Source organism: Macadamia integrifolia, chromosome 2 (genome assembly GCF_013358625.1).
Source record: "Macadamia integrifolia cultivar HAES 741 chromosome 2, SCU_Mint_v3, whole genome shotgun sequence".
Lineage (NCBI taxonomy): Eukaryota > Viridiplantae > Streptophyta > Magnoliopsida > Proteales > Proteaceae > Macadamia > Macadamia integrifolia.
The window spans coordinates 38,456,753-38,480,492 of record NC_056558.1 but is presented as its reverse complement, the minus strand read 5'-3'; the positions used below and the strand labels follow the sequence as shown (position 1 = coordinate 38,480,492).

The following is a 23,740-nucleotide window of genomic DNA, read 5'->3' as shown; positions in this document are numbered from 1 at the left end:
AATTCTCAAGGGGTTGTTAGATAGACTAAGTGGGACAAAGACTTGAAAGTGATTAGTATTTACTGTCCAGGGACAAACTTGGAAGGGTTTATGGACAAACTAGAATGAAGGAAGATAGGAGGGGCAGTTTAGGGAAAACAAGCAACGTGGAGTAATTGTATCAAAGAGGGAAGAATGACGTGAGGTTGTCTTCTTCCTTACGAAAGAACAGTGAACCAGCAGTAACAGGAGAGGCTTGCGATGAAGAGAACTCCCACACGGTAAACCAAATCAAGCCATGACTTTGGGACTAGATTCACAACTCACACCTTTACGAAATCCAAGTGATACCTAAGCGAAACAGCCATTGAGTCATCAAAGAAAGCTGCCTGAAAAATTTTGTGGTGGTAGAACAAGAACTGGTCTCAGTTGCGGGTATGACAACTAAGGTTAAAGGGCTTTCGGGTTTTTATCTTATGGGATTTGAACTGCCTATGGAGGGCTTCCTATACCTAAGATCTGAGAAGGGAGAAGTAGGTAGAGGAGAGATCAAATCAAACCGGGTACTGTTAGTACCGCTGGAATTGAGTAGAGTTAGAAGAAATAAATTATATGGAGGAGAGGGTCTCGCAGGGAAGGAGGAGGTAAAGGACACAAAACCAGGCTACACAGAGGCACTCACAATTCAATTCATTCTTTCAATCTTCAGCTAATTAAATTGTTGGATTACAAGCATATAAATAAGAAAATAAATATACTTAAACAAGGAAAGAAACTCCTAAGATTCCTAACCAAAAACAACTCTAAAACTTGCAGACGTATCCAACTTTCTAAAATAAACTCAATTTATGCTTGCAGAATGCCAACAACAACTACTACTCAGCCTTATCCCAAGTTCCCAACTAAATGAGGTTGGTTACATGGATCACAGAATGCCTTTCCCAGCGATCTATAAATGTTCACTTAGCCCCATCTCTTGACTCCTGGGGAACTTCTGGGCGGGGGCTACCTTTTGATGGTGGAATGCCCAGGAAATTGTGTATCAGACCCCAGACTGAATAGTTTGATTGCTGCGCGTTAGCGCAACAGTGCTGTACGATCAACTTACTTAAATAGTGTTGAAAGCAAGGCTTGCTTTGTCCTGGCACGCTAGCACCCCCCCTTACACTAAATAATAGGGTAAGGCCATTGCTTGTTTAGGGTTGAAGCAAATTAGTGCAATAACTTTCCAAAATAACAGAATAAAATAAAATATATCATCCTCCAAAATAAAATAAATTCCTAAAATCTTACTAGACCAAAGACCCCACTTTGGATCTGCTTCTCGGTCGTTCCCAAATGAGTTCGGATTGACCCATGGAAGCACTCCTGCATCAAATTTACATCCTGTAGGATGTGTATATGTAACCTTTAGCATCCTGTTGGAGGATCTAGTGAACCCAGAAGGCAACTCAAGTGCAATTGTATTGGAAGTAGAAGTGGAGGCAGGCAGCTTCTTTTGTTAATCTCCTTCCGTAGACTTACATTTATGTTTATATGTTTGTGTCTAGATGCATAGTTGCAGGTTTGTATCAAGAGCTTGGAAATCATGCATGTGCCGCACCTAGAGACCCAAATCCATAGCTAGGTTGTATGTGAACCAAGGGAAACTTTATTAGCGGTCTGTGGAGATTGAGTGAAACAGAAGGAACAGCACGCCAAGCAAGAAAAGCTGATCTACGACAACCCGTTGGGCAAAAGCGAGCCTTTGGCGTGCCTTGTTCTGTTGCGCTAGCACACTCAGGGAGTTGCTTGTTTAGTAGGGCCGTTGTGAGATGAGGATGCTGTGATAGACAAGGTTAAAAATGTCAGATTTCAGTGGGATTTCAACCCCTGCTGAACTGAAATATTTTGGTAAATTTCGGATCTCAGAAATTTTGGTAGTCATTTAGTTTCAACTCTTCTTGAAACCCAAATAGATTTCGTCAAAATCTCGACATTTCAGTCAAAATATCGAACCATGGTGATAGATGAATGGTAAAACTAGAAACTGTGCCTAATGTGTGACAAGGTGAGGAGTAATCGAAGGTTAACCTAGATGCAATTAAGGCTGATGAATGCACTAGTGAGGAGTGATTTTTTGCAAGTTGAGGCTCTAGAAGGAGAAAGAAACTCCTGAAGGAATTAAGCTTGAAGTATTGATAAAGTACCTGGGAGAAATTAATAAGAGTGGACTCTGAATAGGATTTGTGACACCTGCCTTGCATGGTTTGTATTGGCTTACTTGAGTATTTCTTTTCCTTGTAGAAGTTGTTTGCATTCATTTCCTGTACATATATTTGTCTATTGCCATTAATTTGTTTTTTATACTGCTTTCCCTTATTAGGTCCACAGACTACTGCTGGAGCTAAATGTGTCAATCTGATTTGCATACTTTTAAAAGTTCTCTTGGCGTTTACTTGCTTTTAACCATTCTGGTTTATTGCAACCCAGGTGTGTGTTCTCTGTGGTTATGAAGGCGGGGCCATGACGCGGGCAATAAGAAGTCGGAGTGCAGTGAAAAGTCTTTTGAAGGCCTGGGATACTTCAAATATATCCAAGTCTGAGAACTCCAATCTACTCTCAAAAACTTTACAGGATGAGTCTGGGCCCCTTGATGCTTTAACTTCTGTGAATGAAGCTGATTTAGTTTCTACAGTGAGACTTAAAAATTCCAAACCATTTCCAATAGCCGTGCTGAAAATGGATCTGCAAAACCAAATGGATGATGTAAACGCTAAAGATGGTCCCTCTAGTAATCCACGAGTACATAACACTGTAACTGCAGGAGTACTTGATCCAACTATCATGCAATGGGTGCATATGGTTTGTGGACTCTGGACACCTGGGACAAGGTGCCCAAATGTTGATACTATGAGTGCTTTTGATGTATCTGGTGCTCAAGGTTCTAGAAAAACTATCGTAAGTGATTAACTATACTCTGCTTGATACAATTTTCTGAATTGACACATTTTTTCGTAGGAAATTTTGTTCCTAAACTGGTGGTCTTTGTTTGTTTCAATGGATTGAATTTGGCATGATATCTTTTTTTCACTATGGGTTACTGTACTCAAGGATTAAAGTATCGGTATCGGTCGGTCAAAATTAAGATACGTATCGGAGGGTATCGTATCGTATCGGAGATACGCACATAAATGGATAGGGAACACATTTTTATACACTTTTGCATAAAAAAATAGTTAAAAAAAGCTATATATAACATGTAGAATGCATAAATACTTAAGTAGAGGGTATCGTATTGCTAGACAATATTGAGTTGAAAATGTTCAAAATGATGAGGTTTGAGTTTCTTACAGTTTTTTCTTTCCTCATTGCCATTGCCACTGTGATGAGTGCCATGAAGAGTGTCGTGGTGGTTCAAATCTTTGGCTAGGATCTTCTTCTTTAATAGGAGCAACTACGATGATATTCTGCACTTGTTGAATATAGGCACAATATTTACCTCAGTCGAAATATTTATGGTAGTGGGTCTCCCATTCATTGTAGAATCTTCTGTACTGCTCAGGAGTGGCCAATGTTGTGCATCTAATTTTACATCATGATCATTGGCCAAGTAAATTATATATATTTTTTTAAACTAAAATGAACTGAATTTTACAAAGAAATTGAATTTTTTTAGTATTTTTCTTATTTTTTAATTAATTTTTGAAATAAAAACAATAAAAAAATACAAACTATTTAGAAAAATTAAAATTTTTTTATAGAAGTTGTAGATTAAATGTTTTTAAAGAACATATAAAAAATCAACAAAGTGTGGACCAATATATTTGAGTAGATCTGAGAAATAAAAAAAAAATTTGAAACCCTCACTTTTTTGGGGAAAAAATGTGGGTTTCATTTGAAATCATGTATTTAGTAATTATAAGTTATGACATTATTTTTAAGAGTTGAATGAACTAAATTTTCTAAAAAAAAAAATTTTTTTTGAGAAAAAAAAAAAAAATTAATTTCGGAATAAAAAAATTTAAAAAAAATATTTTTTTGAGAAAAATAAAAAATTTCCATGGAAGTTGTAGAACACTTGTTTTTACATAACATATAAAAAATCTAAACGTTTTTAACCATTGAGCATGAGTAGATCTAAGAAATTTGAAAAAAATTGAAACCCTCATTTTCTCTTGAAAAAAGTTTGTAAATCCTTATAAATCCAATGTTTTCATGTAATAATGATGCACAAAATGTGATTCTAAGTATGATGAACTTTAGATTTATAAAAAAACTTGAAAATCTAAGGTTAAAGTTGAAAAAAGTGAGTAAAGATTCAATAACTTACTATTCAAATGTTTCAACTTTCAAGTTCAAGCCTTCAAGGTTCTTTTTGGACTATGTTTTTCTCCTTTGAACCATTCACTTCCACAATGTTTCTTTCAATCTACCATTTGAGTCTCCAAAAAGGTGTGTGAATCAAAGGTGAAGAAAGAAGAAAAATATAAAAAATTTTTGGTGAGAGTTTGAAGTGTTTGTTTCAAACAACAAAAGGCATATTCACACTTAAGTAGCCATATCGTACCGATACGGTACGATACGGCTCGATACTGCACGATACATTCGATACGTATCGATACTCTCGGGAATTTTCATATTTTCAAAAGTTCGTATCACAGAGTATCGTATGTATCGGTACCGATACGGTACAGCACGATACGATACGTCGATACACAAAAGAGGGCCCAAAATTCCCCGTAGCGTATCGGTATGTATCGTGTCAATGCCTACCGATACGGATACGTATCGGCTGGTATGGCACGATACGCACCGATACTTAAAACCATGACTGTACTACAACTTCTTTTGTGGATTTCAAAATGTACTAAATTTGGAGAAGTATGTTAATATTTTTGTGACCATTTCCATTTCATTTTTGGCTCCATGAATCTCTCTCTCTCTCTCTTCTTCTCTTTTTTTATTTTTTATTTTTTATGGATAACAGAATTCATTGCTCCAAGGCTTGCTTTGTAATTTAATATTAGCTGATTTTCTTGTATTTAATGCTTTTTTACCCAGGTCTGCTCAATGTGCTACCGACCAGGAGGTTCATGCATACAGTGCAGGGTTGCAAATTGTTCTGTTCAATTTCATCCTTGGTGTGCACACCAGAAGGTTTCTTCTTGCCCCAGAAGCTGAGGCTTTGTGTTTACAAAAGCACTTCAGCTGCATATGAGAAGCAATTTGTTTTATATTCTTGTTCACAACTTTAAACTGGATTATGGTTTAATGTTGTCTATAGAGCATCAAGCATGGGATGCAATCAAAACTGCCTCTTGCACTCAATTAAGAGGCACTCAATTTGTACCCATATAACTACTATAATGTTATTTGACGGGAAATTAATCTGGTTTTACATATATCGGATACTTTTATGCATTTGAGGTTATTCTATCCGACAGGATTCCCACTTTGGTCATGCTTTATTTGTACATCTCTTATAGCTTGTGGTATATATTTTTTTTATTTGAAATACTGTGAGAATATGCTGCTGTTTTTATTGATAAATGATTGATTTCTTGTTATTCTGAAGTGGGAATTGTCTTCTTCTGTAGAAGACATATATGGTGAAACTTACAAAAGGGTGCTCTTTTTGTTTTGGATGGCTTAAAGATTCTATTAATTTAAATGCAGAGCCTCAGGGAGACCAGCCCCATTGAAGTGTTTACAGGCTATACACATTACTAAACACACAAAGATGATTTTTTATTTTTGGCAGTCTTAATAAGGTCTATATGTGTTGACTCTTGGCTTTCTAGAGTATTGTATAGGACCTTTAACGTTCTTTTCATTTGGCATGTTAAATTATGTGGTTCTCACAAAATATTTTAGCTAGGCAGGGAAAATTAGGCTGAGAAGTGTCTTGGACCTAGATGGAAATTTTCACCATCAAAGATCATCAGTCATTACAGTAATCTAACCAATCTTCTCTCGATTTTGGTGGCTAAACCTCTAGATTTTCATCTTGTAAGTTTTTTTGGGTGGGTCCTGGACCAAGATGGTTGGTACCTGGTACAATCTCGGTTAGATATGTCCTTCCTAGTTTCCTCATTTTATGAAGTTCATTAGGGCTGGGGCAGCATTTGTACCACCAACTTTATGGCCCTCTGAGACTGTTTCAAATAGCTGAAGTGTCTTGTTAAACAAATTAACCTGTACTACTGTCTCACATGATTTTCAATTCGCAGTTCCACTACTACACGTTTGATATTTCCTTAAATTATCTTACTGAGATTTAAAAGTCTTGTAGAGTTGTAGACTTTCTTAGATGTTCTTGAAGAATAACCATTCATTGGGTACCCAGTTGAACGGTTGAACCTAATATACCATATATTTTCAAATAAAATTTGTTATAATCTCCTGTAGTTGAGTCTGTTCTCAGTTATGAGTCTAAATGATGGGTTATATGTTTCCTTACTAGTAATAATAAAGACAAACGTACTTTTGAGTGAAAAATCCATGTATTGATGACTTGAAAAGGGTAAACTAATGCACTTAAAAATTGTTCTTATTCCAAAAAGTGGTGGCTTCTACAAATTTTATTTTTTTTGGGGGGGTGAGGGGGGCACTTGTAAAGCAATGCTTCTGATGAAGGGATTAAATTGATGAATCGATACATACTGCAAATGGGGTTAGTCTGAGTTATTGCGCCAGTCTGGGATTCTTTGGGGATGCTTGTAATTAGCTTGATACAACTCAAGTCAACTCAACTCATCATTATCCCAACTAAATGGGGTCGGCTACATATATTTATGTTAAAATGGTTTTTAATTGTTTTTTTTTTTTTTTTTTACAATAGCGTCATTTGGGATTATGTGAATAATTTTCTTATTCCTAACCCCTTCATGAATGGGAAAAAAAAAATTCGATAATAAAGCAAATTGAATGATTCAGCTCTTTGGCATTTAAATGAATCTTCTTGCATGCCATGCTTACCTTTTAACGGCTTGTTGCAGGGTTTATTGCAAAGTGAGGTTGAAGGTGTTGATAATGAAAAGGTTGGCTTCTATGGCAGATGTGAGATTCATGCAACACATTACAAATGTGTTCGTGAAGATCATCATGTTGACACTAGAACGGAAAGTCCAGAGCAGAAGGATACAACTTGTGCACGCACAGAGGTATTTTCCCACTCCCTCCTGCCCATCAATCTTTGGAAGAAAAAATCCATAGGATGATGTAATATGATATTCTTAACTTTCCCCACAGGGTTACAAGGGACGCAGAAGGGATGGTTTCATACATAATCACCATGGGCAGTCTAGTGACAACGGTGGTTGTCTTGTTCCCCAGGAACAAATAAATGCGTGGCTTCATATCAACGGGCAAAAATCATCCACAAGAGGATTTCTAAAGCCACCAGCTTCAGATGTTGAGTACGATTGCCGGGTACTGTCAAGTTGCCAAGTATTGCCGTTTGCACACTTCTCTGTTCAAGTTATTTAGAGGAAATTGTTTTACATATAAACTACTTGCTGGATTGAGCCGCGAACAAAAATATGGGATACTTTTTCTTTAGTTTGTATGTCAAAACAGAACAAAGCCATGAAGCTAATTGGATTGAATTATATTGTTTCTTTATTAGTATGTACTTTTGCTTTATTCAATTTGCTGAATTGTGCATTTTGTACTTTGTTCCATAGTCCAGGGTCCAAAGTCTCTAACAAATAACCCCCAATCTCCTTGTCTGAATAATTTGAAAAACCATAAAGCCCATGATAGGACTAGCTTACAATTTGAAAAAACCAGTGATGTTAGTCTAAGTCATAAGCCATCTTCTACAATTATATGATTTACATTTTTAAGCATTTGTCTTCACAATTTATACATGGATGAAATAGTTAGTTCTATCACTGAAAATAAAGGCTGCGCGAATGTAGTTGCAAGAAAAATTCTCTGTCCATTGTCCAACTTGTTTATTTAAGTGATTTTTGGGTGCAATGTACGAATTATTGTCACATCGGAAGTTCAAAGCTTGATTCTTTTTAAGGTTCAGCTTCAGCCCTGACACTGCCTCCGGACACAGCAAGGTAAAGTCGCTGTTATGAGGCTCTTATGAGTACCGTTGACTCCATGATGATTTCATGTCCATCCTTGCTTCTCTAGCTTCTATAGCTAAAATAATTCAGAAAAATACAAAAAAATGGAAGGATGAAGATAAACTATGGTACCTGGATGAGTATGAGTGTAGAAAGGTTCACAACAGCTGTGGGATGAGCCTCTAGAAGATCTTGAAGATTGGAAATGCTTTCATGAAGAGTATCAGAATCAAGGTTCAAGGTTTAGTTTTCGATCCTGGTGCTCGAAACCGAAATATTTCGTGGAACTGCAAAATTTTGGTTGAAACCTTCGTTGCTGGTTTCGAGACCCAAATGGCCAAATTAGTCCTCAAAACTTCTAGGAAACCCTGTTTTATGTTCTTTAAATGTAGCGGACAGTGGAACCCTTAAATTGTAGAAAAACACATACAAAATGGTAGTTTGGCTTTGGACCTTAGGTTGGTAGTGTACGCAATATGTTGTACGATGTTGTATGACACAATTCAGTACTAGAACATACATCATTCAATTAAATAAACTAAAATGTGCTTTAGGAATGAACAAACATAAGATTAGAAACCATTCATCGTTTCATAATTATCAAATGTCGTTCATGGTTCGGTACAAAGACATAGGAGTGATTTGGCGAAAAATCACAAAAACTGAGGTTTTCTTGGAAGTTCCCCTCGTTGGAGTTGAAACTAGAGAAACAATATTGAAACTCGAAACATGATCGAAATTTCGATCAAAACCATGCATTTTGTAAAGCGTTTGACCGGAATGATACTGAAATCTGAAACAGTCAAAATTTCACCGGAACTGTGAAATTTCGGTCGAAACATTGCAATTCTTCAGTATCTCAGGCTGTTTCATTTTGGCAGCTTGTGAAACCAAAGTATTTCGGCTGGTTTTGTGAAATTTCGTCAAAACCTTGTACCAGAGTCAGAAAATAGGATGAGCCAAGAGATCAAAGTAATAGAAGGGAGTAAGATGAGAGCAAGATAAAAGGAAGAAGGAAGAAAGTAGAGTGCGTGGAATGCTTGGGAAGAAAATCGATGTCGCTCCTCTATATTTACTGACTTGTCAATGATATGTAGAATCCCCACACTAACATAAAAACACCTAGGGAGGTGGAAGAGAAAAAATAAAAAGTTTATATCTAAGTATAGCCAAGTACCCATAGTACTCTTACTACATGAACTCTAACACCAAGCTCAGGCTATAACCTTGTACTGGTTGATGGCCTGGTCATGATTTCTGTATGTCATAAAGAACCATGACTATGACATGCCTTAGCTTATATTACCACTGACTGGCCTGTTTACATTTATAACACATATAATACCTTAGGCCCCACAAATGACATAACTTAATTAGCCAGCCTGCCCTTGTCAGGCCAGAGGCTCATGATGTTCTAGGAGGCCTGGGCTGCATGAGTCTGTCCCTACCGAAAAACCTTGCATGTTGAGCTGGGCTGATCTCTGCCCAGTTTGCTGACGGGGGTAGCAGCCAGGGAAATGGAATCTCAGCAGTAGAATCTTGGGGACAGCCAATTTTTTTATTTTTTGTTCTTATGCCCTTAGTTAGAAAATAGGTTTTCATAATTTAGTATGGACGTGGGAAACTCTAGTGGGATTCATGATGGATGTAAGCCAGTGATGTTTGATGATCTATTAAATTGAACCAAGTTTGACTATAAGAGTTGTGGCTCTCCTTATTCCATTCACATGGTGGCTGCTGTGAGAAGACCTGGTTTAGTTAGAACTATTAAAGCAATAATTGCTTTTGAATCATGCTAGTATTTACTTCAATCCTCTTCTATCCTGTCGAGTTTCTAATGGAAACACGGGTACTTCAATCTCCATGCTGCAGTTTTGATAGAGTTGAAACCCAAGATAGATTTCTTGGCCTTAGAGTTTTCTCCATTAGATTCCTGCAAAATATATGCAACATGGTCGAGTTTTCAGGACTTATTCTGTTCTTTAACCTCGCTATTGAAATTGGTAGATTTTGGGCTGCAGTTTTGATAGAGTTGAAACTCAAGATAGATTTCTGTGTCTTTTCTTTGGTATGTGGAGGTCCATCAATACATCCTCCAATATCATACCAAATTCATAGGTTGATTGGACAATTATTGTGTTCCCAAGAGGGCTAAGACTTAAGATTCTGTTCTGGGTCTTATTCTACTGCTTAACGAGCTGGTTGACAAGTGTGTTTGACTCTTGCAAGGGGGCTGGTTGCTTTGGAATTTATGCACTGTATTGATAATTTGTATTGAGCTCTACATTTTTTAGGTGAGGTCTCTTGCTTTGTTCGAATAAGGACTGCTCAGTTTTTTGACCTCATGTCAGCCCAATTTTGGACTGTTTAATTGTTACCAGTCGTTTCATGGAATTCGGTTCAAACTTGCACCCAGAAAACATGCTTTTCTCTCTTTTCTGCATCAAACCCTTGCTTATTGTCCCTTCTATGCCCGCGCCCCGCCTCTTTGGACTATCAAACCAGCAGCAACCTCCCCTACCAAACACACCCCCACCCCCCCCCCCCAAAAAAAAAAAAATCCGATTGTTGAAATATGTAATCATCTTCCCTTGCCTGTCTGCATGTCTCAGAAATCTTGGATATGTTCCAAGAGAAATTGAAATGAAAGCACTTTTGAAGCTAAAGAACATTGGTCATAGAATTAGAAGCAATGGAGTGTGAGAGTTAAGTAATTGAAGTTGTTAAAATAATGTCAATAAGGGTATAAGACTGGTCCTATAACCGAGCTATAAATAATCACAAGTTTCCTACTATCCCCCTTCAATGTTCTGTCATGTTTACATAACCATTTAGCTTATCCTGAGTCTTCTACCTTCCTATCGACCCTAATTGCTTCATTCATGCCTATTCATCCCTAAACATTGTAATGTCAATGATTTGATGATTAGTATACTATTTGTTGGATGATTTCCTAGGAGCTGGAAAGCAGGAGGTGAATTTCAAAGATGAGATGGCTTTCCATGTAATAAGATTCTGCTAACTAGTATGATTCTACCATTTTGTTCTCATTTATCAGTGATAATATTGTACACAGTTTCTATTTGAGTTACAGTATTGGGAAGCACTGCTACTGATGGAAGCCTGTTAGAAGAATGTGAAGGGATGCACATTGTTTGGCTCTTAGATGTCTTTCATAAGATTGCCGTGAATCATGATGTCTACTATTTAAAATTTTAATTCTAGTAAACTGGATGCCAGTCATCTTGTTATGTTCATATTTTTAGACTTTTTATCCTTTTCTCATGTAGAAAGAATATGCTCGGTACAAGCAAGCGAAGGGATGGAAGCATTTGGTTGTCTACAAATCTGGTATACATGCTCTGGGTCTGTACACATCTCGGTTCATCTCTCGTGGTTCTATGGTAACATTCTTGGACTGTTTATTTTAATTGGTACTGCAACCTGACTTTATAAGGGTTTTGAAAATATAAGATAATCATGTTTTTCTAGGTTGTTGAGTATGTTGGTGAGATTGTTGGGCTTCGTGTTGCTGACAAAAGAGAAAATGATTATCAGTCTGGAAGGAAGCTTCAGTACAAGAGTGCTTGCTACTTCTTTAGGATTGATAAAGAGCATATTATTGATGCCACCCGCAAAGGAGGGATTGCTCGATTTGTCAACCATTCCTGCCTTGTAATACTCTTTTTCCCAGATATCTTACTATAGTCAGTAAATCATGGAGTGTCTAAACTTGTTCTAGCACCCTTGCATTAGTGCTGACTGTTGAAGTTGGTTACACATTTACTATGGAAGAATTTACTCTTCCATATTTAAAAAAATGCATTCTCAGAGCACTTGCTGTGATAAAGCATTTTGCTAAATTGTCATAGCTGTGCTTTCTCTTGAATCATGACACATTTAATTGCATGCATTTCTCAATCTCTCTTCTTCTTCTTCTTCTTCTTTTTATTTATTTATTTTAATTCTAATTGTCCCTTCTCCATGTTCAGCCAAACTGCGTTGCCAAAGTAATTTCAGTGAGGAACGAAAAGAAGGTATCATGAAGAACTAATATAATGCTTTACTATTTCTTGACAGACTACTAATGTTATTTCACCATCTCCTTTTAAGTTGTTATCTCAACTACGTGGGTTTGGCACATGAATCCTGGTCCACTATTCCACCCTATTTTGAGGCACAGTCTTGAATTCCTGCAACTGGTTTATTGTACCTCCCTTTATGTTATATTTCTGTTTACAAAATTTGAGATCTGAGATTTGAGATTTATTTGTGATTGTGTTTTCTCCCTCACTGGTTTTTGAACGAAAATTTGTCTGATCTAAAACAAATTGTGCTTTCATGGAAGAATGGCTTCATGGATGCACTAATTGGGCATTACATGTCTATTTTGTATCCCAGCTCACCGGCCTGTCAGTTGTTCTGGCATTGTGCTATCATCTATGATACTAGAAATCAATACCATTTATTTGCCCAAAATTGTTTCCATGTGACTGGTAATATGTAGATTTTAAATTAGCTTATGGTTTGTGCCCTTGCAGGTTGTTTTCTTTGCAGAGAGAGATATAAACCCCGGAGAAGAGATAACATATGACTACCATTTCAACCATGAGGATGAAGGAAAGAAAATTCCATGCTTTTGCAATTCGAAAAATTGTAGGCGTTATTTGAACTAGTCATTTGTTACAGAAAAACAAATCTTGATTGGTCCCTGTGTAGCCATTAAATTTTTTGTAAACCCTGTGGCTGAATACGTCAAAGGCATTTTAATGAAATCTCTGGATGTGATCAAAGTTTCTGTATTCTACTCTCTAGTTATCTGTAGGTGAAAAAACTTCCAGTAGTACAATAGGTGGATTCAGTTCTTAATTCAATCATATACCATTACATAGTTGGATTCAGTTCTCGTCAAATATGCCTCCATGCGTCCTTTTCCATGTACAATCAAGAAAAGAGGCATATGGCAAAGAAATACATGGATAAATTTCATAAACTAAAGTTGGATTTTGGGGGGTGCATTTCTTTTCTTTTGGACTGGATGGAACCCATGGGAAGTGAAATTGTTTTTTTAATAACTTCAATCATTCTCACACCATGAAATAATGCCACGAATCTTCTATAACATGGTTCAAAATCATTTCAGGGATAGGCAATCTATACATTTCAAGCAACTGGAAAGATATTTCTCTCTGACTAGTTCTCCAAAAGATTTGGTAAGGGTTCATAAAAAACTGGTGGGTTTGATACTAGGGTACCGTTTGACAACGTTCCGTTTCTGTGTTTTCTTGTTCTCAGATATGGAGAAACAACTTAAAAAGCGTTTGATAAAGTTGTTCTGTTACACATGTTTCTAGAGACATAAATCAAAATTTATCTCTATTTACAATTCTAGAAACGACTTTGGCGAAATAAGTCGATTTGAGATGTTGTGCCCGATAAATTTCTTAGCTATTTAAACCTGAAAAGAGACAACCGAACCTTCTCTCCCTTTTGGGTATCCAATGATACTATTGGGGTTTTTAGTGGTATTATGTCTGTTAAAAAACGTTTCGAAAAATGGGTTTATCAAACACCAAAAAATCCATTTTTGTTTCTGGAAACGTGAAAAAACTGTTTCTAGATACAGAAACGTTGTCAAACAGTGCCTAGGTAATCCTGGCCATGCGGGTGCTGAAGGGCTATTTAGGGACTCAGCTGATGGGCGTAAATACAAATTGTGAGGAATGATCTGGAATGCTGGCTGTCTAACGTTCCCTACACCCAGACACAGCCCATGTTTTCAATGGGCAAGGGTTTCTTTTCACAGCCCCTAAAAACAAGGGGGCTGTATCTAGGAATTCAAAAGACGGAGTCCTTTTGAGAGTTTTCTGTCCGGGAGTAGAGCTCCTACACCAGTATATGGGCCAATAAGAGTGCACATTGAAACATCAATAGGACATGCACTATTGCCTTTCATAGGGGGCAGGACAGCGAATTTGCCCCCAAGTTATGGCACAGCTCCACACAAAACATTTTCCCACAAATTATATAATGGAATTTTCTGGTTTCTTTGAAGGACTGGATTGCTAAGGATCAAGGGGGTCAAGCGCGATTCAAGTTCTGTGCTGTCTTCTATTCAGTCCCATCAATCCCATGGTTTTTGCAAAATTGATTGTTCTTCAAGAGTTACCTGGACAGCATTTCCAAGAGATTATATCACTCCTATTGTGAAATTAATATGGTGGCTTTGGTTAAAGGAAATCAGTTTTCTGTGCTCTGCTCTGTTTGATTATTCACTTTCCTCCTTTTATCTTAAATGATATGAATTTGCAGGATAGACCCCGATTCAGATTTTGTTTTTTGACTTTATTTTATTTTTAGTTTGCTGTTCTGTTGATGGCCTCACCGAAGGTGGAACAGTGTTAGTTTTTTTTGTGCTTTTTTACTGTAGTCATCCGGGAATTCCTGGACGTTTTTTCTATGTATTTCTTCTTCCATCTTTAATTTCATTTTGCGAGCCGGGGAGCCCCGGGGGGGGGGGGGGGGGGGGTTTGGTGTGGAGGGATCCTACGGATGGGAAAAACAAAACATGAAATTATGTACCTATGGATTTATTCTGCTTGACGTGGAGGATCTCAAAAAACGGAAAGTTTCAAAAGAAATACACAAATCAATTCGTACATGGAGCCTCTTACCCTTCGAAAAAGAGATAAGTTAGTGTTACAACTGAAAGAATGTTGTGAAGAGAATCTTGTCATTTAATATACTCAACCTGAGGTAGAGATTTTCCGATACTCCGATGGATCATCCATTCCAGAAATGGATTGGCTTTCCTTACCTATCACCCAAAGCAGTTGGTGATGATGAGCCAAGCACCAAATCCTATATTTATACTCCACAGTGCTCAACCTGGAACTGTGGTACATGTATGACTATAAAGTCCATAGATATTCATCATCCACAACACAGGCTCTAAACCAGCAGCTCCACTGTGAACTTCCCTACGCCCCCCAGTTAGGAATGTTTGCTGTTGCTTCATTTACCATTTTCACCAGGGTCACCTGTGACATTCAAGTTGCAAATAAGTTTAGAAGGAAAAGACCTGGGTAAGCTCCGCATACAGCATCGAAGTATTGAATGGACCATTTAATAACAGTAAATTAATAACACATTTCTCTAAACCTTCCCCAAGTGTGCACACCAAAAATATCATTAACATAGACAGACTTGGTAGAGCACAAGGTCAACGAACCAAACATAGATTAATAGGTGAGCTGCAGATAAGTCATTCAATACACTCGTGCGACTTTAACCATGAAGTCTGTGGACCTTTTCCTAGACCATTTATCCTATTCCGAAGGTTCCAAAGAGTGGATAAAGTTGTTATGAATACCTACTGCAGGTGAAACACTCTTAGGTGGAAACTTCATTTTATCAACACATCATAGCATATGTCTACGACAAATATCTGCACCATTTATACAGGTGCCTTAACTGGGAATTCAATTTTCTGCAGAACCACAATATATAAGATCCTAGCCTCAAAACAAAGGGGGATATGGCGAAATTGGTAGACGCTACGGACTTGATTGGATTGACCTTGTGAAACCTCTAAGTGAAAACTTTCAAATTCAGAGAAACCCTGGAAGTAAAATGGGCAATCCGACCAAATCCTATTTTCAGCAAAACAAAGAGGGTTCAGAAAGCAAGAAAACGGGATAGGAGCAGAGACTCAATGGAGGCTGTTCTAACGAATGGAGTTTGACTGCGCTGGTAGAGGAATCAAACCCTTCAATCGAAACAAGTTCAAACCAACTGACTGCCACTTTCATCCTCTCACACTCTACTCGCAGAGGTTTTACTAGATCAAATGCAGAAGCACCCAGGTACATATTGTTGGCATCAAATAAACAAAGAATTCTCTGTCCATAGGCTGCTTCATGATCAATACAGATTGGTTCGCTATGAAAGTAGGGAACAAATTAAGATTAAGCAAACTTTACAATATGGGTATACATGCAGCAGATTCTTCTTGTTAAAGTGTACTGTGCGACGGAGTGGGAGTCTCTGTTATGTCGATAAAGTTAGACTTGGAGTTTGTGACAAGTCTAGTTAAGTCATTGTTAGGATTATTTACTTTGTTTGAATTTGACTCTAAGTGGGTTTCTATAATATAAGTTGTGGGTCTAGGCCATGATGGGGTTAATTCTGAATCCTATTGTGGCCTAGGACTCTCCCTCTCTAGTCTTCCCTTCTTCTTCTTCTTCTTCACAAGTTCTGGTTATTGAGATCAGATTTTGTCATACTTCTCACTTAAAAGATCACTTATTTTCTTCACCTATCAAAATTAGGAAAAAGAAGCCACTGCTAATGTTGTAGAAGAACACAGAAAAGTAAAGGTGAAAAACATACCACACTTTCTGGGACACCAGCCGGAGGTAATGGAAGATTTTTTGGAGGTGCGACATTATCATATGATCTTTTATCAAATCTCCATTCTCCAATCTTCCCATATGTTAACTTACCCTGCAAATCAGAACATCGCAGTTTAGGTGATATCGATCAAGTAATACATCAAAGAGCTTACATGAACATCAATTTCAAGGTCAAAAGTCAACCTTTGTATTTAAATTTTATGTAAACTGGTAATAACTTTTTAAATGGTATCCATGACAACTCAGATATCAGGGCAGTACCTTCATGTCATAGTCACACCCGTAGGTATAATGGATTATGAACTTCTTTTTGACCTCTGTATCCCAGGGAGGCTTTAATGTCACAGAAATAGGAAACTGCATGTTAGGTAATAAATATAAAATAATAATATATTATACAATCTTTCCATACTGATACATTATCTGTGAAGCTGGCAAGTTATCCATTCTTGAGATGTTTAGCATGATAATAGTTAGTATACCATGAAACTAAGACATTCAGAGTATTCACATCTAAAGACCACTCTTCGTGAAAGACATCTGTCATGAGAAACACCTATTCACATAGGTTGCTTCTTAAAATATCGGTGCCTAACACAAACAGATGGTAGAACCATAGAAGATTCAGGACAGGTTGGCTTGTCATAACTGGAATACTTTGTGGTCCCCATTTTTTATTTTTTAATACAACTAATGAGAGAAGTGATAAATAAAAGGGAAAACAAAACTCATAGCACCTGAATCATGAAGTCCTTGAACAAGATATTACCCACACCATGCAAAGCAGATGAAACAGCATAAGCATACCTGTATATATAAGTTTAAAAAAGATTGTGACATAAATCAGGTAAGAATGTGGCATCAAATAAGCACAATAATTGAAAAAGAAGCAAGAAGAAGAAGAAGAAGAAGAAGAAGAAGAAGAAGAAGGGGAGATAAATCATGAGTACAATTAGGTGAAAATCTTACATCTCAAGTACCCAACCGAATGCCTTGTCTACTTCTGGATCCTTCTTCATTGCCAAGGAAACGTTCATCCACGTAGGAGAAATTTTTTTAAGAGATGCCTAACCCCAATTGATACAAAAATCAAGACATAATGCAGACATGAAAAGGAGGAAAAAAAAAAATCCTTGCAAATACACCAGATAGGACAGACCTTCCCAACGATGACAGGAGAATTCCCGATGGGATCAATGTTCGTGATAGGTCCCTTGTCCTCGGGGAAGAACTTTCGCAAAACAGACTCATATTTTTTAGGTTCGATGTAAAAGAAAGGGAATGCAGCTCCAAGCCCGTCCCTTGATAAGTTTGGTATAGGTTTAACAATAATATGGTCTGGTTCTGCCATTAGAATGTAACTGTGTGCAAAAAAGTTGACATTCATAGTCAAAAACAAAATAAACTATTAAAGAACAAGTATCCAATCTAGACACAGGATCAAACATTTCATACTCTTCTTTAATGTCGGCATTCTGAAGCCACTGTACAAATGCCCACGGTCTGTTGAGGACTATATACCCCTGACATTATGAAATGATTATAATGAGTATAATATAATTAACTACCAGCATCAAAATATGTGAAACCATTCATCATCAAATCCAAATTAAAAGTTCAACCTAACCATATCAAAAGGAGTATCTGACAAATTCCAACATGTCCAAGCATATTAAATTAGCACTAATCAAGTTCAGCCTATGATGGAAGCATAGAAAGATGAACAGTAAAATCACTGCCCAAAATTATGATCTTTGACAGTTACCATGGAGTACAGTTGTTAAAAATTAGTGAGCGAAGAGGGGTTTGCAACACAGTTCTATGGACACCTACTGACTCCAAATAACACATGTAGATGCACCTCATAATTTATCACACCAAATAGTTGCTAGATGTTTCCTCTAATGTACTGTAATCCAATGAGTTGATCCATTTTCCTACTTGGTAATTCAGTCTTCCTGCATGAGACTACTGATGGGTTGATGCATTGGGATGTATTGAAAACGTGGTATTGAGGTGGAACAGGCACTAGTAATCTCTCATCACAAATATGTGTTACTTACACTTTATATATATTGGAATTAAAGTGGAGCACCCACTAATGATCTCTTATCACAAAATGTTTCTTCAGTTATGCTCCATTAACTATCTCAAGCAGGTTGATTAAGGATGTCTTGCAATTTACAACATACAAGACTACAAAGGTTCTATCTTTATGCCAAAGAAGTGAAGCAAAATAAGAAACAGAAACCTCAAATCCTAATTTCTCAAAATGGGATTGTTATTAGAAGGACATCACAATATCATATTCATACCCCTGAAAATAAAATTGTAACAAGCTGATTCCAAGTTCCAACCAAAACAGGGGTAGGGGGAGGTGGAATTTGAAGATATAAAATTCCCATAATTTAACTTCCAATTCGCAGGAGGTGGGAGAGGATGGGGAAGAGATGTAAAACTAAATTGAAGTGAAACAGAAGAACAAAAGGGAAAAATTTTAGATATACCTGATCCATTCCATCGGGGAGGGGCTGGGCAACAAAAGTAGGGATCTCATCCATGAACTTATCAGGTTTCCCAGAGTGTAAGATCCTTGTAAAGCCACCCATTTCGGAATTGGGTCCATCCTTGAACTTCTTGAACCAGTAGTACATAACCCTGCACTGCCATGTATTGTACACCGAATCTGAAGCCGTGACGGCAGTGTGGAAGAGCCTCTTCTCCGAAACGGTCTTGGATCGATCCGAAGGCATCTTTATAATGGGGTCCTTCGAAAAGAGACGAGAAGAAGAAGAAGATGGGTTGCCAGGACCAGGGAAGCCCTGCTTGAGAGGAGCATTTGCAGAGATGATTATGTTGTAAGTAATAAGAGCCACAGAGAAGGTAATTAGGAGGGTATAGAAGAAGCTCGCACAACCCATCTCTCCTTTCTCTCGTCTTCTTCTACTTCTTCTACCTACTCGAACTGTGAGTCTGTGACTCCGTTAGGAGGGGAAAGGCGAGAGAAGTCCCCATATTCATCTGTTCTGTAGCTGGAGTACCGTCTGGTCTGGTCTGGTCTGGTCTGGTCCAGTCAACGGTGTAATACAACTCCTTCAGACCAAAATGTCCGACCACTATACAGTAAGGTAGATAAAATATTGACCCAGTTTCTCTCCAACCAAGGTAGAGTGAGAATCTCTTCGTCCATCTCATCTGATCCTTGATTGGATGGAGAAGGATATTTTGAGCCATGCACACTAAGGGGTCAGAATTAATGATGAATCTAGAATCCAATCATATTGTCACATTCCATTAGTGATGTGACGACGAAAATGTGAGGTGTTCAAATCTTAGCCTTTTGAGCTAACAACGGATCTTAAATCTTTACCAACAACGGATCTTAAATCTTTAGGACAAGTGTTTTCTGTCCGCGAGAGGCCCTTGTGCTCACACATTTGGGTGCACAGTCCCATACAAGGGTACAATGATCATTGCATGCCCCAATGGCCATGGCACAAGGGCCTCTCACAAACATAAAACTTTATCGCAATTCTTTGATACAACAACAACTAATAAATCTTTGGAGCATTTATTTGCTGTCAAAGTGGTCTTAGAATTGTTCTCTGGTCTATCGAGACAACATATAAACTTTGATAAAAGTGGCGTATTTCTTAACAAAAATGTCCCTAATTGTGAACGTATTCGTTTGAGTCTCTTATTGGCATTAAAGAAATTTCAAGAGGTTCCTTTTACTTGGTAACTAATTTTCTACATTCTCGATCCTGAGTGGCCAACCTTCATAGCATTGTCGAGCATGTGAAAATCGACTCTCCGTTTGGAAGGCCAATTTGCCTTCTTTTGCAGGCCGCAAAGTCCTAACTCAATCTACACTTTATCAATCCCTTATGTCTTGTTTTGAATTTTCTATCCAAATACACTGGAACATTGATTCAATTTGTGCCCCTTTTTGGAATGGGGGTAGTTCTAATACCTTTAGAAAATTGCATCTCATTGCTTCGAAAAAAAAGTCGACCATATCAAGATGGAGGTTTAGGTTTAAGGGATGCCACTACCTAGAATAAAGCTCCTGTACTTCAACTGGGATGGAGACTTCTCTCTGAAGTAGATTCTATCTGGCCAAAATTTGATACTGCCAAAACTGCCATCAGATATCCTTTTTTGACCCTAAGGTCCTCAATTGACCCGGCTCATGGATTTAGACTAGCGTGGCATCCATTCTACCAGCTCTGTTGTATCAATAGTTGGAAATGGCAGTGATACTTCTTGTTTGGCATGATCGTTGGGTTAACCCTAGAACAATTGACCCAACAATCTGTAACTCTTCCTCTATCAACCCTCTTGACAAGGTTGATTGTTTCAACACTAATAACTCCTGGAATTTTGAACTATTATCAACTTTCTTACAGCCACATATAGGGAAGTCATCAAAATTACTCCTCTCCAATGTGATAAATGGCGGTGTTCTTTGACTACCAATGGTTCCTTCCCTACCCGTGTAGGAGCATTGTCTGTCAAATCATTCTTAGGTAATGACAGTCATTAGAACTTGGGGGCTATTCCCAGCAACTGATGGAAATTCTTCTGGAATTAAAAACTCATCCCAAATTTAAGATATTTTTATGGAGATACCTACACAATGGAATTCCTGTTAGGGAAATTTACTTCAACTTTGAGATGATCGTTGATAAATCTTGCATGTTCTGCAACTATTCCACAGAAACTATTCTTCATCTGTTCGTAAACTGTGACTTTACACCACACATTTGCTTGGCAAGACCCTCGGTCTACACTTACAGAACGTAAATACAACATCCTTTGTGCAAGTGGTAAAATGTTTCTTTCTCAATAAAAATTTATCTAGATCGAAGCTTACTTGATTTTTTTTTTTAATGTTTTTGTTATTACTATATATTTTATTTGGAAATATAGAAATGAAATAATTGCCTCTAATATTTGTCCTAACCCTAGCTTAATTCTGATGTCAAACTTTATCCTGTGAATCTAAATGATAATGTTTTACTCAATACATATGATCCGGCCAGCTTGAAAAAAATACTTTCCTACCCCTTTTTTGACATGACGAATTTTGGTTTGTACTAGTACAACTAATATTTTGAACTCAACTTCAAGATAGGGTTATGGAATTATCTCACAAGGTCAGTTTATGATCATCTACACAAATTCTATTGCAACTAATCAAAAGAAGCGGTGGAAGCGGAAGGTATATTGGAAGGAATAAAGTTGGTAATCACTAAATGATGGAATATAAATGAGGTTTGGTCCTCATATCAAGAATTACTTCTTATTCCACAACCAACAAAAGGTGCATGGCTCCTTCTACATTTTTCCACCTTCTCTAAGATCAAAGAACTATCAACTTCCATAACTTTCCATTACAAAGAGGCGCGGAATCATCTAGTCATGAACTATATGTTTAACATGGTTTGTAAGGCATCTACTGGTGATAGGACTTATGGACAATATATAAATGATGTACTTGATTATGATCCTTAATTTTAGTTTTTCTTTCCTTGACATTAAAAAAAAAACTTAGTCTCACATCCTAAATAAATGGGATCAACAACTAACTTGATAAAGAGTGGGCAATTACACATTATGGAAACAATATGAAATAACATGCATATTCTAAAGTTCTAAAATTTAATTTATTCAAATTAAATTGGGTTTAATAGATACATACATCAAATGACAATAAATCAAACAATTTTGAATAAAGCTGACTCATTTAATTGAGACAAAGCTAAGTTGTTGTTTTACTCTTATGGGAATAGGACTGAAAAAAAAAAAATGATATTGTCTACTTAGCAATATATGCTCCATAGTTCCAGAATAGCCATTCTCAACGAATACACTATTCTTGGTCAAAATCCATTTTTTAGTCTCGAAAACCATTAAAGCATCAACTGTTTGAACAAGTTCTTGTGGATGTATGACATGTGAAGAAACTTGCAAAGGGAAGCATAGAACACAGTTTCATTTCAAGCCTAAGCCAAAGTCACAACAACCTTATCTCTTTATCTAAGGTGCATCTGCGTTCATTTATGCTGGGAGGGCCCAAGGTATAGCTTACTTCAATTTCATTTATTTCTGTAAGAAACTTTATTCCATGAGGTTCAATATAATTTGATAATCATCTAAGTGACAGACCTTGTGGTCCCTGAGATGTTTCCCTATTCGGATGTTGACAAAGAACTTACTCTCCACATATGTACGGTATGATGTTGACACTTGCCCTCCCTTTGTTAGTGTGGACCTCCATTAGTTATCTTTTCAATTCCCCATTTTATCTTGACTACGCGTTCATGAATCATTGGCGACCAAGATGCGAATGATCTTTACTTGATTTTCATAGAAACATGTAAGTGGGAAGGGTTCTTTTCTCCTTAATTATATTGTGAGATTAAGTGAAAATTTGTTTCACTCAAGGGTTAATTATTAACTAACTCTACTAACTTACTTCATACTATTCTACAAAAGAAAATATATATTTTTTATTTTTTTATTACTCAGACCTATAATCACATAGATCTAGTCATAGCAGGGTACAAAGAAAATCATTCAACTTTCACCAAAAGCAATGAAGAACATCAACACTCTCGTGTGGGTGGCCTTTTAAAGGTAAGGAGTAAAACTCAAAATCACATACTTCCTGAGGCGAAAATCTCTAGACTGACTCAACTACCCCATTGGGGTTATGAAGAAAGCATATTCTCAACCGCTAATACTACATCGATAAGCAAAAGGAGTAACAAACTCTCAAAGATTACCATTTTATTGCTGCATCACAAGTAGTACCATCACTTTAAGTAATAACGGTGGCAACAGTAGGTACATACACACCATATCACACACACACACACACAACACACAGGACTGACTACTAGCTAGTAATTGCAATCATGGACCATGGTGGTGCGGCCCATGCGGTCCCGGAGGCCCTGGTGGGGGCGGTTCATGATGATGTGCCGGAGGGTGGGGTTCAGGCTTCGGAGGAGGAGGTTCATGGTGAGGAGGACCATGGTGTGGACCTGGAGGAGGTGCATGCGGCGGCTCATGGTGAGGCGGACCATGGTGTGGACCATGTGGATGCTCAGGTGGTGGTGGGTTATGCATCTTCTTCTTCTTTTCTTCTTCTTGTTGTTGCAAAAGGACTAGTATTACAGTGCAGGACTTGTAGCTTATATAGAGAATGGATAAGGAAGAAAGCAACTAAAGGTCATACTCCCCATTCTTAGTGATGGTCGGCAGGTAGGTGATCAC

At 37.4% G+C, this 23,740-nt stretch overlaps 2 protein-coding genes across 6 annotated transcripts in view; one reads left to right on the top strand and one right to left on the bottom strand.

The window, feature by feature from the left end:
• The window catches only part of LOC122062599, a 28,857-nt gene extending 16,013 nt beyond the window's left edge, over positions 1-12,844 (top strand). For 4 of the 5 annotated variants that reach the window (XM_042626240.1, XM_042626259.1, XM_042626232.1 and 1 more), the window contains 8 exons: positions 2,452-2,919; positions 5,023-5,118; positions 6,960-7,124; positions 7,213-7,410; positions 11,333-11,446; positions 11,535-11,717; positions 12,035-12,079; positions 12,584-12,844. In XM_042626240.1, coding sequence (XP_042482174.1) covers positions 2,452-2,919; positions 5,023-5,118; positions 6,960-7,124; positions 7,213-7,410; positions 11,333-11,446; positions 11,535-11,717; positions 12,035-12,079; positions 12,584-12,718 — 1,404 coding nt within the window. In that variant the 3' untranslated portion in view covers positions 12,719-12,844. The remainder of the gene's footprint in view (positions 1-2,451; positions 2,920-5,022; positions 5,119-6,959; positions 7,125-7,212; positions 7,411-11,332; positions 11,447-11,534; positions 11,718-12,034; positions 12,080-12,583) is intronic. The other variant, XM_042626249.1, reaches the window with a different exon arrangement.
• A 1,767-nt stretch (positions 12,845-14,611) lies between these two features.
• On the bottom strand, positions 14,612-19,462 carry LOC122089076 (hydroxyproline O-arabinosyltransferase 1). Its single transcript, XM_042658523.1, has 8 exons — positions 18,964-19,462; positions 17,912-17,979; positions 17,616-17,817; positions 17,426-17,523; positions 17,194-17,263; positions 16,718-16,789; positions 16,434-16,547; positions 14,612-15,082 (listed from the first exon to the last, which is right to left on the bottom strand). The coding sequence occupies exons 1-8, from the start codon at positions 19,375-19,377 to the stop codon at positions 15,023-15,025; spliced, it is 1,098 nt and encodes a 365-aa protein (XP_042514457.1). The 5' UTR covers positions 19,378-19,462; the 3' UTR covers positions 14,612-15,022.
• Between the last annotated feature and the right edge of the window lie 4,278 nt (positions 19,463-23,740).